Below are 17,342 nucleotides of genomic sequence, written 5' to 3'. Positions count from 1 at the left end.
TGATCAGCCATGATCATAATAAATGGCGGTGCAGGCTCGAAGGGCCGAATGGCCTACTCCTGCACCTATTTTCTATGTTTCTATGATTGCAGAATGCTTCAGGTTTCATAAGTGGAATCAAAAGGAAGGGGAGTCTGTTTCAGTGTATGTGGCTGAATTGAAGAGGTTGTCTGAGCATTGTCAGTTCACTGATGGGCTTAATGATGCACCAAGAGATCAATTACTTTGTGGAATCTTACAAGAAAGCATTCAAAATTGGTTCCTAACTAAAGCACAACTTACATTTAAAAGAACAGTTGAAATAGCTGCAAAATAGAAATAGCAGACAGAGACACAATTGAGTTGCAGTCAGGAATAAAAGTAAATGTGAATGTCTAAACAGAAACCAGCCTGGCTGAACAAATTGTGTTACTGTTGTGGCAGGGGCAGGTTTTAAGGTGAAACTTGCAGAAAATGCATCAAAGTAGGTCACATGCAAAGAACAGAAATAAATGGTCTGCAAGGGAAGAGAAAAAACACTTAAGAAGTCATTTTGCAGTTTCAAAAAGAGTTCTAATTTGTATGCTGTTGATGAAAAATCTGGTAATGATAAGAGTAACACAGGACTAGGTAGCCTTCAGAGCTACAATGTGAAAACTAACAATAGACAATCAATATGGCATATGCCAGAGGTGAATGGCAAATTAATTAAAATGGAATTGGACTCTGGCTCAGTTGTTTCAGTCATTCCACAAAATGAGTTTGAATGGCATTTCAAAGACACTAAACGGAAGCCTGCAGCTGTAACTTACACTGGAAAAAAAGATAACTCCTGTGGGAATTACATTTGTAACAGTGAAATGCAACAACCAACAAGCCACATTAGGCTTGTATTGGTAAAAAAAAAGATGGCCAGCTTTGTGGGATGTGATTGGCTTGGACAACTACAACTTGATTGGAGATCCATCCATCATTTGCATGCCACATCCTCTGCAATGAAGCCAAATGAAAACAAATTAAGAAAAGCACTGGATGATGCCACAACTCTGTCCATGCTGTGTACCATGAATTGTTACCCAACAGAGGGCAAACAGGTGTTGGTGACAACTTCTGTGCCTCTGGTTGGAAAGCATATTGGACCAAGGAAGGACCTTGCTGCTCACAGGAATCGTGAAAGTGATGAAAGCAGTTTTTGTAGGTAACCTATCTCAGAAAGCTTCTAATAAGTTAATCAACACACATCAAAGTTGCTGGTGAACGCAGCAGGCCAGGCAGCATCTCTAGGAAGAGGTACAGTTGACGTTTTGGGCCGAGACCCTTCGTCAGGACTAACTGAAGGAAGAGCTAGTAAGAGATTTGAAAGTGGGAGGGGGAGGGGGAGATCCAAAATGATAGGAGAAGACTGGGGGGGGGGGATGGAGCCAAGAGCTGGACAGTTGATTGGCAAAAGGGATATGAGAGGATCATGGGACAGGAGGCCCACGGAGAAGGAAAAGGGGGAGGGGGGGGAAACCCACAGGATGGGCAAAGGGTATAGTCAGAGGGACAGAGGAAAGAAGGGAGAGAGAGAGAGAGAGAAAGAATGTGTGTATATAAATAAATAACGGATGGGGTACAAAGGGGAGGTGGGGCATTAGTGGAAGTTAGAGAAGACAATGTTCATGCCATCAGGTTGGAGGCTACCCAGACGGAATATAAGGTGTTGTTCCTCCAACCTGAGTGGGGCTTCATCTTTACAGTCGAGGAGATTGTGGATAGACATATCAGAATGGGAATGGGAAGGTCTCAAAGCTCTCCGCTTCTTTTTGGATTCCAGACCTAATCAGTTCCCCTCTACCACCACTCTGCTCCGTCTAGCGGAATTAGTCCTTACTCTTAATAATTTCTCCTTTGGCTCCTCCCACTTCCTCCAAACTAAAGGTGTAGTATGGGCACCCGTATGGGTCCTAGCTATGCCTGCCTTTTTGCGGGCTTTGTGGAACAATCTATGTTCCAAGCCTATTCTGGTATCTGTCCCCAACTTTTTCTTCACTACATTGACGACTGCATTGGCGCTGCTTCCTGCACGCATGCTGAGCTCATTGACTTCATTAACTTTGCCTCCAACCTTCACCCTGCTCTCAAGTTTACCTGGTCCATTTCCGACACCTCCCTCCCCTTTCTAGATCTTTCTGTCTCTGTCTCTGGAGACAGCTTATCTACTGATGTCTACTATAAGCCTACTGACTCTCACAGCTATCTGGACTATACCTCTTCTCACCTTGTCCCTTGCAAAAATGCCATCCCCTTCTCGCAATTCCTCTGTCTTCGCCGCATCTGCTCTCAGGATCAGGCTTTTCATTCCAGGACGAGGGAGATGTCCTCCTTTTTTAAAGAAAGGGGCTTCCCTTCTTCCACCATCAACTCTGCCCTCAAACGCATCTCCCCCATTTCACGCACATCTACTCTCACTCCATCCTCCCGCCACCCCACTAGGAATAGGGTTCCCCTGGTCCTCACCTACCACCCCACCAGCCTCCGGGTCCAACATATTATTCTCCGTAACTTCCGCCACTTCCAACAGGATCCCACCACTAAGCACATCTCCCCCCCCCCGCCTTCCGCAGGGATCGCTCCCTACGCGACTCCCTTGTCTATTCGTGCCCCCCATCCCTCCCCACTGATCTCCCTCCTGGCACTTATCCTTGTAAGCGGAACAAATGTTATACATGCCCTTACACTTCCTCCCTTACCACCATTCAGGGCCCCAGACAGTCCTTCCAGGTGAGGCGACACTTCACCTGAGTCGGCTGGGGTGATATACTGTGTCTGGTGCTCCCGATGTGGCCTTCTTTATATTGGCGAGACCCGACGCAGACTGGCAGATGGTTTTGCTGAACACCTACGCTCTGTCCGCCAGAGAAAGCAGGATCTCCCAGTGGCCACACATTTTAATTCCACATCCCATTCCCATTCTGATATGTCTATCCACAGCCTCCTCTACTGTAAAGATGAAGCCACACTCAGGTTGGAGGAACAACACTTTATATTCCGTCTGGGTAGCCTCCAGCCTGATGGCATGAACATCGACCTCTCTAACTTCTGGTAATGCCCCACCTCCCCCTCGTACCCCATCTGTTATTTATTTTTATACACACATTATTTCTCTCACTTTCCTTTTTCTCCCTCTGTCCCTCTGACTATACCCCTTGCCCATCCTCTGGGTTCCCCCCCCCCTTTTCCTTCTCCCTGGGCCTCCTGTCCCATGATTCCCTCATATCCCTTTTGCCAATCACCTGTCCAGCACTTGGCTCCATCCCTCCTCCCCCCCACCGTCTTCTCCTATCATTTTGGATCTCCCCCTCCCCCTCCCACTTTCAAATCTCTTACTAGCTTTTCCTTCAGTTAGTCCTGACGAAGGGTCTCGGCCTGAAACGTCGACTGTACCTCTTCCTATTGATGCTGCCTGACCTGCTGCGTTCACCAGCAACTTTGATGTGTGTTGCTTGAATTTCCAGCATCTGCAGAATTCCTCGTGTTTGCATTTTTAATATGTTAATCAGTTACTTGCAAAATATGGCTTGGTTTTAAGCTGGGAGAGAGTTCAAGGAGCTTCAGGAAAGTTGCAAGTATTTGGCTTTTGCGAGTACAAAAAACCAGAACCTACTCTGTACACACCTGAAGAAGAAAAACAAAGGAGAGAAAAGGTGTCCAGAGCTGTCAGAACCACTTCTCAGTCTTATAATCAACTCCTACAACCACCACTGAGAGGGCCCCAAACACTGAGAGATTGTTTTCACAGCCACAAGTCTCACCTGCCAAGCACAGTCATCCCCTTTGTCAAGAAAGATGTTACACCACATGAGTAAGAAACTCTCCACAGTCATTACATTTTAGGCCTGAATGGGACAATTTAAAAATTGACAATACTGTGGATGTCTGTATAGGAGTTGTATTACATACATAGTTGAGACGCATTCTCTATTGAGTTGGTGTTTATAACTAAGCAGGTAGAAATGTGCTGTATTTAATATTTCAGTAATATTTGAGTAACCTTGTAAATAATGATTGATTAAGCATTGTTTATTTAAATAATTCATTATTGGTTATATGTAAAAATATGTGAATTGCATACATCGTGACGCTACCACGTGCACCTCACTGGAAGTAAAAAACACGAACTAAGTCTTGTGTCTCTCAGCTCTTTTGTTTTCCTTTGAATTAGTTTACCTAACACTGATCACACTTTAAATGTAGTTTGTTGATTGGAAAAATGCTTTGGTTGGCCTGAAGTTATGAAAAGCACTGTACAAACATGTACTATTATATGTGTTTGTAGAATGTCAAACGGATGGCTTTTCAGAACAGCTTGTTGTTGAGCCCAGTAGGGGATCGACTGTGCTGGATTGAGTGTTGTGTAGTGATCCGGAGGTGATAAAAGAGCTTAAGGTTAAGGAATCCTTAGGGAACAGTGATCACAATATGATCGAGTTCACAGTGAAATTTGAGAGGGAAAAAATAAGATCCAGTGTGTCAGTATTACAATGGCATGACAAGGGAACTGGCTGAAGTTGACTGGAAAAGTACATTTGCAGGAAGGACAGCAGAGCAGCAATGGCTGGAGTTTCTGCGAAAAATGAGGGAAGTGCAAGACAGATATATTCCAAATAAGAAATTTTCAAAGGGAAGAAGGACACTACCATGGCTGACATGTGAAGTCAGAGCCAAAGTAAAAGCCAGAGATAGTGGGAAGATAGAGGATTGGGAAGCTTTTAAAAACTTGCAGAAGGAAACTAAGAAGGTCATTAGGAAGGAAAAGATGAATTATGAGAGGAAGCTGGCGACTAATGTCAAAGAAGACACTAAAAGCTTTGTTAAGTATATAAAGAGTAAAAGAGTTGAGGGTAGATATAGGACCAATACAAAATGATGCTGGAGATATTGTAATGAGAGACGCAGAGAGGGCAGAGGAACTGACTGAGTATTTTGCATCAGTCTTCACAGTGGAAGATGTCTGCAGTATATCGGACATTCAAGAGTGTCAGGGAAGTGAAGTTTGTGCAGTGAAAATTAGAACTGAGAAGGTGCTCAGGAACCTTAATGGTCTGAGGGTGGATAAATCTCCTGGACCTGATGGAATGCACTCTCGGGTTCTGGAGGAAGTAGCTGGAGAGACTGCGGAGGCATTAACAATGATCTTTCAAGAACTGATAGATTTTTGCATTGTACTGGATGACTGGAAAATTGCAAATGTTACTCTGCTATTTAAGAAGGGTGGGAGGCAGCAGAAAGGAAACTATAGACCTGTTAGCCTGACATCAGTGGTTGGGAAGTTGTTGGAATCGATTGTTAGGGATTAGCTACGTTGTACCTGGAGGCACATGACAAGATAGGCCAAAGCCAGCATGGTTTCCTGAAAGGAAAATCCTGCCTGACTAACCTACTGCAATTCTTTGAGGAAATTACAAGCAGGGTAGACAAAGGAGATGCAGTAGGCGTGGTGTACTTGGATTTTCAGAAGGCCTGTGACAAGGTGCCACACATGAGGATGCCGACCAAGACAAGACAAGACAAGAGCCCATAGGGTTACAGGGAAGTTATTAGCATGGCTGGAGAACTGGCTGGTCAGCAGAAAACAGAGAATGGGAATAAAGGGATCCTATTCTGGCTGGCTGCTGGTTACCAGTGGAGTTCCACAAAGATCATTGTTGGGACTGCTGCTACTTATGATGTATGTCAATGATTTGGACTACGGTATTAATGGATTTGTGGCTAAGTTTGCCGATGATACAAAGATAGGTGGAGGAGCGGGTGGTGTTGAGGAAACAGAAAGACTGTAGAGAGACTTAGATAGTTTAGGGGAATGGGCAAAGAAGTGGCAAATGAAATACAATGTTGGAAAGTGTATGGCCATGCAGTTTGGTGGAAGAAATAAATGGGCAAACTATTATTTAGATGGGGAGAGAATTCAAAATGCAGAGATGAAAAGGGACTTGGGAGCCCTTGTACAAGATACCCTAAAGGTTAACCCCCAGGTTGAGTCGGTGGTGAAGAAGGCGAATGCAATGTTGGCATTCATTTCTAGACATATAGAATATAAGAGTAGGGATGTGATGTTGAGGCTCTATAAGGCACTGGTAAGACTTCACTTGGGAGTATTGTGTGCAGCTTTGGGCTCCTTACTTTAGAAAGGATATACTGACATTGGAGGGGGTTCAGAGAAGATTCACAAGAATGATTCTTGAATTTGATTTGATTATCACAAAACATTCCTTGAGAAATTTATTCTTTTTGCTGAGTTAAAGATTTTTTTATATAGGACATAAAACTTCAGCTTTTCCAGTGACATTTGATAATGAAAACGTATTAAAGAAATGTCAGTAAGAAAGCAATCGCCACAGTAGTGCCAAGCAGCAGGAGGTAAAGTTTGAAGAGTGGGTAATGGCTATTGTTCAGCTATGTGGATCCTTCTTATGTGCTTAATTGTATTTCACTACACCGGGTTATCTGGTTGTTTGAAACAAACACATTGAAAACTATTTATCATCAACTCGTGGGCATCTGAGGTAATGCAGAAATGCAGGAATAACCATCTATAGCTATTTTAGAAATAAGAGCAAAAATACAACAAACCTTTGTCTTCAGCTGTTAGTTCATACCTCCTGGCTGCCAAAATGTTATCTCACTATTTACTGGCAAGTTATGGATAAACAAATCACCATATACCTAGAGGAAACTTTCAATTGAGAATTATGGCACTTCAACAGAGACAGCTAGCTTTAAGTGGAAAACAGTGTAACTGTGCTCAAGAATCAATCTTACTTCCAATGTACAGGGTTATTGGGTTTACCTGAGGGAGATGGTTGTCCCTTCACAACACCATTTTTAGTCTTTTCCTCAAAATCCATCACTTCCTTGTAGATTAATTCTGTTATTAAAAAATGAAAGTAACATAATTGGTTATGGGAAACCTCATTTGTTGTTGCCCTAATTCTCTAGTCACTACAATGAGGACATAACAAGTTATCTCCTAACCTTGGCCTGCCAGTTTATTCAGTTTAATTTTCCGGATAGTGCATCTGCCAACATTGGGGAAAAGAATGGATGATAATGCCCATCAGGTCACTAACAGGAAAAGGTCTTACAAAAAGGATAATCAGATGAAGACTTCTGAAAGAAGTTGTGGACGAGCAGGGCAGGGATAGTGTTGAGCTCTTGGGAACAAGGGGTGCTGTTTGAAATAGATCGCTAGGTTTGACCTTGTTAATGGCATGTTAAAAATTGGTGACGCTACAAAGCAAGTTTGTAGTCATATCTAGGCCATCCCTTAGCTTCCTCTGGGATTTCAGTTAGCACCTATAATAGACTGAGCAGAAGCAATTATCTGCTGAAAAACAACAAAGTTCTGTTGTGTTCTTCCTAAAGGTACTATAAGAGTGGGAAACAGGACAATTTTCATAAGTGTGTTTTTCCTCTGACTTCAGAAAGAGCCTGGCTAATGTACTTTATCTAATCCGTACCTTCAGGCTCCTTCTTAGTGGCAAAGTACCTCCATCATTATATTGATGCAACAATGCACCAGCTGCATCTTCCCCACATGTTCAAATTAGATGATCCCAGGATTTAGGAATTGCATTGCTGATGGAGGGGTCAAAAAGCGAGTCTGACAATCTAGTGCAGTTCTATCTTCTCCACTTTTCCATCGGATTTTTTCCTATATCTGTCTACCTCTCCATGTGTCCTGTGGTATAACAAATACCCTGAATACCGCTCACTCTATTCTACTCCATAGGGAGCAACTTGAGGAGATAGAAGCTCATCCTCTGTCACATGAGGTTAATGGAACCCATTTTCAGAAGCACAGTAAAATGCACAATCATAATTATATTGTATGTTTGGATGTGGTAATGGAGGAGACAAAATATACCACAAATTGTTTTTCTTAATAATAATGGCTGGTATCACCAAGCAATATTTGGGTTTTGCTGCCCATTGAAAATAACTGTTTTTATTTGTTGTTAAAAGTTTGCAGACATCAAAAAGTAGATTTTAACCTCTATTTTGAACTCAAAATGGGTTAAGAAACCATCTATTTTCAACTGCGTTAAAGTCTACCCATTTCCGTAATTTGATCAACATAGCAATTATATTCAGCATACACAGAAACTGTCTCATCAAACTTACATGGTCAAATTTGCCATCAGAGTCCTCGTTTCACATTACCTTTCCATTCATCTATACTGTGCTCTCTCTCATCAAGCTGTTTATCGTAGATCTGGGGAGGAGGCTACAAAACAAAAGGCACAAATGTAAACCATATGTCTCGTAACACTACATTATTACCCTCCACCCCTTTTCATTCCCCATTTCACCATCATGGAATTTAGAATTACAGAATCTCTTAAATCATATCTTATCGTTTATTCCTCTTGTACCACAGATAGATTAGACAGCAATTTATATGGCTGATCTGCAAATGATGTGAAAGTTTCAATAGAGCTGATGCAGCTGATTAAAGGTCAAAATGCAACTTATGACCAACAGTGGGTCATTTTAGTGATAGTGTTTCTGTTAACAGTGTTAATTGCTACAATACTTCAAGTCATTGAGTCATAGAATAATACAGCATGGAAACAGGCCCTATATGCCAACGCTGCTACTCAGCCAACCACGGTGCTCACCAAGCTAGTTCCATGTGTCTGTGTTTTAACCATATACCTCTAAACTTCTCCTATTCATGTACAAACGTACTTACCCAAATGCCTTTTAAATTTTGTTTTATACCTGCCTTCACTACTTCTATGGCAATTCATTCCATATACTCACCACACAGAAGTTATCCCTCGTTCTTTTTAAATCCTTCATCTCTCACCTTAAACCTTTGTCCGCTTGTTCTTAGTTCCACTTCCTTGGGGAAAAAAGACTATTTGTGTTCACCCTCTCTATACTTCTTATGATTTTATATACCACTATAAGGTCACCGTCAATCTCCAAAATTCCAAGGAATTAAAAGTCCTAGCCTGCTCAACCTCTCTTCATAACCTCGGCCCTCAAGTCCTGGCAGCATCTTCATAAATCTTCTCTTCACACTTCCCAGTTTGATTTTGTCTTTCCAATAAATGGGCAACCAAAACTGTACTCAATACTCCAAGTGTGGTCTCAACTTCAACATAATTTACTAACTCCTATGCTCAGTGCCCTGAATGATGGAAGGCAGCATGCCAAACATTTTTTTGCCACCCTGTCTACCTGCAGTGCTGTTCTCAGTGAAATATATACTGATTCTCCTCGGTCCATCTGTTCCACAACACTCCACAGGCTGACCATTCACTCTAAAGTCTAGTTTGACTTCCCAAAATGCAACACCTCGCAATTATCTTGGGCCCATGAACCTCACTGACAGGGATCCCCCTGTATTTTTGTGCTTAGCTTCCTAGTTTCTTGAGTCAAAATAGATGCAGATAGATGCATCAAAATGGATGCAGATGATGTTGTTCCCATGAGACCTAAATTTTTTAAATTAGGTGTCAAGTGGAGTGCAGTCAACCAGTAACCCGTGAGTAAATTCAACCGAAGCTAACACATAGAGGAGCCAGACTTGATAGATTACTGACACGTTAAATAGTAATTCTTTAATAAAATACAATTATTTTATTTTATTTCATTTCATGTCAATTTTTTTCTACATGATTGATCTGGAATATGGGATATTGTGATCATATGACTGTGATTTAAATGTAATGTAATTCGTATTACTTGTATCCTTATTAATTTTGTATTTGTATTTATGCAATTTATATAATTTTAATAAAAATATTGAAAGAGAAAATAGTAATTTCCACACAGATTTTTTTTTAGCTTTAGAAGAACTTTTGATGGTGTTTTTGAACCCCAATTCCACTGTCTGCGTAGCCAAAAACTCCTTCCAGATGAAACAGAGATTTACTTTATTTTCTTTTAACACAGTTTATTTTCTTACAACACATTATATTCACAATACTGAGATGACCAGATAAATTGAATTATTTCTTTGCTGAACATTGCCAGAGTTATGCTTAGAGAGTACAGAGTTAATATTGATATGAGCAAGTTATTTCAAAATGTATTGGATACTTAAGCCATAACTGGCTTTGAACTAATGAAGAGTAATTTTGTAAATAAAGACTACTGTTGGAGAAAGAGAAGCTGCATTGTCACAGGGACCCACACAATATACAGCAAGTGGTTTAGAAACTGAATACTGTAATAAATAAGACAATGTTTGGCTCCTCAAAATATAAATGTTTATAGATATATTTGATCAACACTGGGATATGACTGTAGGGCATTCTTGGCCAAAGGCACAGAAGCCAACTCAAGATAGCTGAGACAAAACTACAAGCCAGGGCACACTGATGAGAAGAGGGTAAGGAGCTCAATGTACTACAGGAAGGTGTGAAATATACCAAATAGCTGAAAGGAGGGAAATACTAGATGAAATGTTGAGGCATTTGACACCCCGGACATGTTAAGAGTCATGAAGTCATAGAGTCAAACTGCATGAGAAAAGGTCTTCAACCCAACTCATTCACGCCGACCAAGTTACCTTGATCAGATAGTCCCATTTGCCTGCATTTGGTCTATATCTTTCTGAATCTTTCTTATTTACATACCTTTTAAACACTGTAATTGTACCTGCTTCTACCATTTCCTCTGACAGCTTGTTCCATACACCCACCATTCCCTGTGTGAAAAGCACACTGCGAAGATCCCTCTAAATCTTTCCCTTTTCACCTTAAATCTATGCCCCTTAAATTTGGACTCTCCTATCTTGGGAAAAGGACTGTGACCATCCACCTTATCTTCGCCCCTCATGATTTTATAAATCTCTGTAAGTTCACCTTGCACCAGCCCTCACTCTGTGGATAAGAGTGCCAACCTACTCAGCCTCTCCTTACAACTCCCACCAACATTCTTGTGAATCTTTTCTGTACCCGGTCTAGCTTAACTGCACCCTTCCATTCGTATGACCACCAAAACTGCACATAATACTGCAAGTGCAGCCTTAGCAACTTCTGGTACAGCTGTAACATGACATTTCAGCTCTAGTACTCAAGGTCATGGCCGATGAAGGCAAAGCATACCGTACACCTCCTTCACCAGCCTATATGTGTCACTACTTTCAGGGAAGTTCACACTTACACCTCTCTTTCTTCTGCAAGTCTCTTGAGCCCCATCACTTACAGTAAAAGAACTAAAGAATGGAATTAGGAAAGCCGGGAGGGACCATGAAAAGTCACTGGCAAGTAGGATTAAGGACAATCCCAAGGCATTCTATACATACATCAAGAGCAAGAGGATAACTAGGGAGAGGGAGGGACCACTCAAGGATAAAGGGGGAACATTTGCTTGGATGAGGAGAATGTGAGTGAGGTACCTAATGAGTACTTTGCTTCAGTATTTACCAAGGAAAAGGATATTGAAGACATAGAGATCAGTGCTGAGTGTATAAATATGTTAGGGCATTTGGAGGTCAAGGAGGAGGAGGAGGTGTTGGGCCTCCTAATGAGTACTAAGGTGGGAAAGTCCCCAAGACTTGAAGGGCATTACCCCAGATCATTGAAGGAGACAAGAGACAAGATTGCTGGGGCTTTGACCAATATCTTTGTGTCCTCTCCAGCCACAGGCGAGTTCCCAGAGGCCTGGCGAGTAGCTAATGTTGTGCCTATATTTAAGAAGGGAAAATCCTGGGAACTATAGACTAGTGAGTCTCACGTCAGTTGTAGGGAAATTGCTGGGGAAAATTCTTAGGGATAGTATATATGAGCATTTGGAAACCCACGGCCTAATTACTGGAGACTGCATGGCTTTGTGCAGGGCAAGTTGTGTCTTAACAACTTGAGTGAGTTTTTTGACAAGGTCATGAGAGTTGTTGAAGGTAGGGCAATGGAGGTTGTCTACATGGATTTTAGTAAGGAGTTTAACAAAGTCCCTCATGGGATGCTAATCCAGAAGATTAAGATGCATGGGGTCTGCGGCGAATTGGTTGTTTGTACCAGAACTAGCTTGTGCATAGAACATAGAGGGTAGAGGTTGAAGGGGCTTGTTTGAGCTGGAGATCTATAATTAATGGTGTTCACAGGGATCTGTGCTAGGACCTCTGCTGTTTGTGATATATATATGATCTGGATGAAAATGGGTGGGTTAGTAAGTTTGTGGATAGTGTAGAAGGCACGCAAAGAATACAGCATGATATAGATATGGGCAGAAATGGCAAGTGGAGTGAACCCAGAAAACTGTGAGGTATTGCACCTTGGTAGGGCAACTGCTATAAGACAGTACATAGTCAAGGGCAAGATCCTTAACAGTGTTACTGAGCAGCGAGATCTAGGGATCTAGGGATCCAAGTTCATAGCTCCTTGAAAGTGGCTACACATGTCGATAAGGTGGTTAAGGTGGCTTATGGAATGCTTGCTTTTATTAATCAAGGCATTGAGTTCAAAAGTCAAAAGGTTATGTTTCAAATTTATAAAACTCTGATAAGGCCAAATCTGGAGTAATGCCTATGCCTACTTAGAGTAAAGATATTCGGTATTACTGAACTAGGTATTAGAGCTGGATATCCTTGAATTGACGGGTCTTGCATGATTGAAATATGGTTAGGAAGAAGCAATAGAATCCAACTCATGCACAGACCATGACAGGTTTGAGACTAGCACACCAGACATGATCATGGTCACATTTGAATGGGGTATCAATCATCTGTCACTATACCTTAAGAATATAAAACTTAGTATGTTTGAGTTGCAGGGAGATTCTTCCATTTGAACTCATCCCAATTTTTGTTTCTACTAAATGAGAACTTTTTCCACCAATGCTCTACACTCTTACTGGCTTTTCAACCAGAAAAAAACACACCTTGCATCACCGTAAAAGTGTGACCACCCTTTTCCTATGTTCTCTCACTTTAATTCCTCATCCTGTTCTGCCTCCAACCTGCCTACCCTCAGCTTCCAACACAGTTACAGTGAAGCTTTCAACATAATCTTCAGGTCTCATTTATGCACTTGCTAGTCTTCCACACTCGGCAACTTCAGATTATAACCTCAGCCCTATTTTTGTTTTAAAGTGGGGACATTTTAAGAAAGTAATTTTAGAAATATGAGAGCAAGAAGCCAATTTAATCCCAAATCCATCTATTTAATACAATCAGTGACTCAACCTCCACAGTTCCCTGGTGGCTTATGTTTTTTTTTTGCAGACACCTCTTTTAAGACTCCGTAATATAGTTACTTTTGTAGTTACTCCGTAATATAGTTACTTTGGCAAATCAGATAACCAAGCTGTGCTCCTTCACCCTACATACAAACAGAAGCTGAAATGAGGATTCAGTAAAGAAGGTAATTCAGTGAAGATTTGAGAAAACAGATGAGCTTCTATATGACTGCTTTGAGTCAGTAGACTGGTTTCTGTTCAAAGACTCAGCAGCCAACTTAGATGAGTATGCAGCTATCGCCATGGATTTTATCAGCAAGTAGTTTCAGGGCTGTGTACCAAAAAAGACAAGCCAGGTGTTCCCAAACCCGAAATCAGTGATCCACCCCCGACTGAAATCTAGGTCAGTGGTGTTCAAAGATCAGCTGGCAGGGGTACTTGGAGGGATTTTTAACCTCTCCCTATTTTTGTAAGACTACTATCATCTTGGTACCTTTAAAAATCAAGGTAGCATCCTTTAATGACTATTGCCTAGTGTCTCTTGACACCTACCACCCTGAAATGCTTGGAGCACGCATCATTCCAATCCAACCTTCTAGATAATCTCAACCCAGTCAATTCACCTCTTGTGGAAATATATCTCCCTAAACTTATCTCTTGAGCAGCTGGATAATTTAAGACACCTACATTAAACTATTGTAAAATGACCATAGCTCAACCTTCAATAACATAATTACAAGAAAATTCATATCCAAATCCCAAAACTTGGGAGTCCCCATAAGCTTTGCAACTGGATCCTTGAGTTCCTGATCAACAGACTGCAATCAGTAGGGATAGACAGAAAAATCTCTTCCACAATTATTCTCAACACTGGTGGGGGAGTTGTGTGACATCTGCCATAGCGAGGACTAGGCCTCAAGTCGCAATGTCGCCTGATTACAGCCACCAGAAGAGAGATGTCGGAGCCACTGTGCCCCACTGGGGTGGTGTGGCATGGTGTCCAAGCTGGAGTTGGCGCAGCCCCCCAGTGTTCATTTGACAGAAGACAGGCTGCATTGTGGTCAACAGATTTCTGCAGCATTCATGCATTCTGAACTATATAATTTTTTTTCCCATCACTATATTTTATTGATAGCTTATATGTGCTTGCTATTTAGTATGTGCTATGTGTGCTTTGTGCTGTGTGGGACTGTTGGTATTATGTTTTGCACCTCGGCCCCAGAGTAATGCTATCTTGTTTGGCTTTATTCATGGGTATTCATGTACGGTTGAATAATTAAACTTGAATTGAATTGAATAAGGCAGCATCTTCAATCCCCTAATTTACTTCCTATGCACTCAGGACTGTGTGGTCAGATTCTGTTCTCACTCCATCTACAAGTTTGTAGATGATACCACTATAGTGACCTCAAATATCTCAAATAATGATGAGTCAAAGGACAGGAAGGAGGTACAGAGCCTAGTTAAATGTCATAACAACCACCTTTCCCTCAAAGTCAGCAAAACAGAAAAGCTGGTCATTGATTTCAGGAAGGGAGGCAGTACACATTTTCAAAGTAATTTATCATCAGTATGTATACTGCATGTTACTATTATCTTGAGATTCATTTTCTTGCAAGCATTTACAGGAAAAAAATAAAAAATACAATAGAATATATGAAAACTATACACAAATGAAGAGTGTCAAACAATTAACGTGCAAAAGAAGACAAACTATGCAAATAAGAAAACAATTTTGAGAAAATGAGTTGTAAATCTGAAAAAACAAGTTTTACAGAGTCCTTGAAAATGAGAATGTAGGTTGTAAAATCAGTTCAGAGTTCTGGTGAGTGAAGTTATCCAGAACCTGGTGACTCACAACCTAAGGCTTTTGTACCTCTTGCTTGATGGTAGCAATGAGAAGAGAGCATGGTCCGGATGGTAGGTGTCTTTGATGATGGATACTGCATTCTTTCGGCAGCATTCCATGTAAATGTATTCAATGATGTGGAGGGCTTTGCCTGTGATGGACTGAGTTAGATCCCTTCTACTATAGTCTTTTCCATTCCTAGGCACTGGCTTTTCGATACTAGACTGTGATACAACTAGTAACGATACTCTCCACTGCGCATCTATAAAAGTTTGTCAAATTGAGGATCCAGTCACGGAGAGAGGTTATCAAGGTCCAGGTCTGGAGCTTAGTAATGGGTTTTGAGGGGATGGTGGTTTCAATTCTGGGCTGTAGTCAATGAAGAGCATCCTGATGTATGTATGCATCTTCACTATCAGGATGGTCTAGAGCTGAGCGAAGAGTCAAAATTATGGCATCTGATGTTGAGCTGTTGTGATGGTAAGCAAATTGGAGAGTATCCAGTTTGCTCATTAGGCAGGGGTTGATATGTTTCCATCACCAACTTCTCAAAGCATTCATCACGATGGGTGTAAGTGCCACTGGATGATAGTCATTGAAGGTTACCACGTTCCTCTTGGGCACTGGTATGATTGAAGCCTGCTTGAAAAAGATGGGTACCTCAGACTGCCAAAGCAAGAGTTCCAGGATGACCATAAATACCCCAGCCAGTTGATTAGCACACGTATACTGTCTGGGCCAGCTACTTTCTGTCGATTCACCTCCTAAATGATGCTCTCACACTGGCCTCAAAGGCTGAGATCACTGGGTCATCGGGAATCATGGAGGTTCTGAAAGTTCCTGTTTACATGAACAGTTCTGTCAAGATGGTTGAGAGCTTCAAGTTGCTGAGAGTGAAATCACTAATAGCCTGTCCTAGTCTAACCACACTGATGCCACTGTCCAGAGAGCTCACCAGCACCTGTACTTCCTCAGATGGCTAAAGAAATTTGGCATGTCCCTTTGATTTTCACCGAATTTTATTGATGCACTATAGAAAACATCCTATCTGGGTGCATCATGGTTTAACGCGGCAACTACTCTGCCCGTGACTGCAAGAAACTGCAGAGAGTTGTGGACACAGCTCAGCATATTATGGAAAACAGCTTTCCCTCCATATTCTCTGTTTATAATTCTCTCTGCCCCAGTAAAGCAATTGTATCATCTGGTCTGGCCCATTTAAGTCCATCCACTGTAGCTATGGTCTGTACTAGGATTGTGCTGATTTACAAATGCACGAAACCTAGTACAGGGAAGAAACCCACAAACTATTAATCTCTGAAGAAAAAAAGAGCCATTGCTGCAGCTTGCAGTAATAGCAATTTCCATTTATGTCCAGATGAATGCCACATTGGCAGTGGTTAGTGTTTCAGCCTTCTCTACTCAATTTATCCATTTAATTGAATGAATACCATTATGCTTTAACTCAAATTTAGTTCTGGCAAATGCCCCCATGCACTGATAGAGGAAAGACATGCCCTTGTCACAGTTCAGTGGGGAAGGAAAAGTGCTGGATGCATCAGCCTCTTGCTGCTTGCGTTAATGTGCAGCACATGGTTTTGGGTACAGCTGATTGCCAGGAAAGCCCACTTGGTGTGGAGCGAGGCAGTACAGTGCCCTTGGTGAAAGTAGGTTGTGGGTGTTATTACAGCAGCAGGCACTTGTTGATTTGATCTCAGGTCTGTAGGGACCACTCCTTTTGTAATTCTTAGAAGGATATACCTGCTTGTTAGTTAATGAAGGGCAAAATTAAACCATCTTTCATGCCAACTGATGTTTACTCTTCTTCATGCACGAAGACAGAAGGTTTGGCAAACTGCAATCATCTTTCCTAACTAGCCACTCACCAAGTCTTGTCTTCTCCATATGCAATAGCTTTGGTGAATTTAATATCCACCTACAATGAGCAGCCTGAACATAGATCAGGAGCTTTTGTAATCTAGATAACTTTAATTGGAAGAAAATTCTCTCTTTGCTCCTCTTGTAGGGATCTGGGAACGAAACTGAAAAACAAGCAGTTGTCCTGTGTGAGCCTTGTTGGTGCATGACGATATTCCAGAGCTGGGCATTACATCAAAGACCAGTCCCCTCGCCTGGCTTCAACATCAGCATAATTCGTTGCACATATCACAGAAAGAAATTAAAGCTGGAAGAGTTTTGGGGCACTTGTACTAATCAGTGTTCTACTAACAACTCCAGCTGAGCCTGTCTAACTCAGCACATGGCAAACATAACTATTCAGCTACTCTAACCTTTCCATCAGAACTACTTCATTATTAAAACTGATGTAGATGCTTTTATT

General features: G+C 41.6%; 1 protein-coding gene across 12 annotated transcripts in view; it reads right to left on the bottom strand.

The window, feature by feature from the left end:
* The window catches only part of mapk10 (mitogen-activated protein kinase 10), a 353,081-nt gene that overhangs the window by 15,365 nt on the left and 320,374 nt on the right, over positions 1 to 17,342 (bottom strand). For all 12 annotated transcript variants that reach the window (XM_072253118.1, XM_072253115.1, XM_072253110.1 and 9 more), the window contains 2 exons: positions 8,182 to 8,245; positions 6,809 to 6,886 (listed from right to left, as the gene is read on the bottom strand). In XM_072253118.1, the coding sequence (XP_072109219.1) occupies positions 6,809 to 6,886; positions 8,182 to 8,245 (142 nt within the window). The remainder of the gene's footprint in view (positions 1 to 6,808; positions 6,887 to 8,181; positions 8,246 to 17,342) is intronic.

This window comes from Mobula birostris, chromosome 3 (assembly GCF_030028105.1).
Source record: "Mobula birostris isolate sMobBir1 chromosome 3, sMobBir1.hap1, whole genome shotgun sequence".
NCBI classification, from domain to species: Eukaryota; Metazoa; Chordata; class Chondrichthyes; order Myliobatiformes; family Myliobatidae; genus Mobula; species Mobula birostris.
The sequence above is the reverse complement of the archived record's forward strand: the minus strand, read 5'-3'. Positions and strand labels throughout refer to the sequence as shown.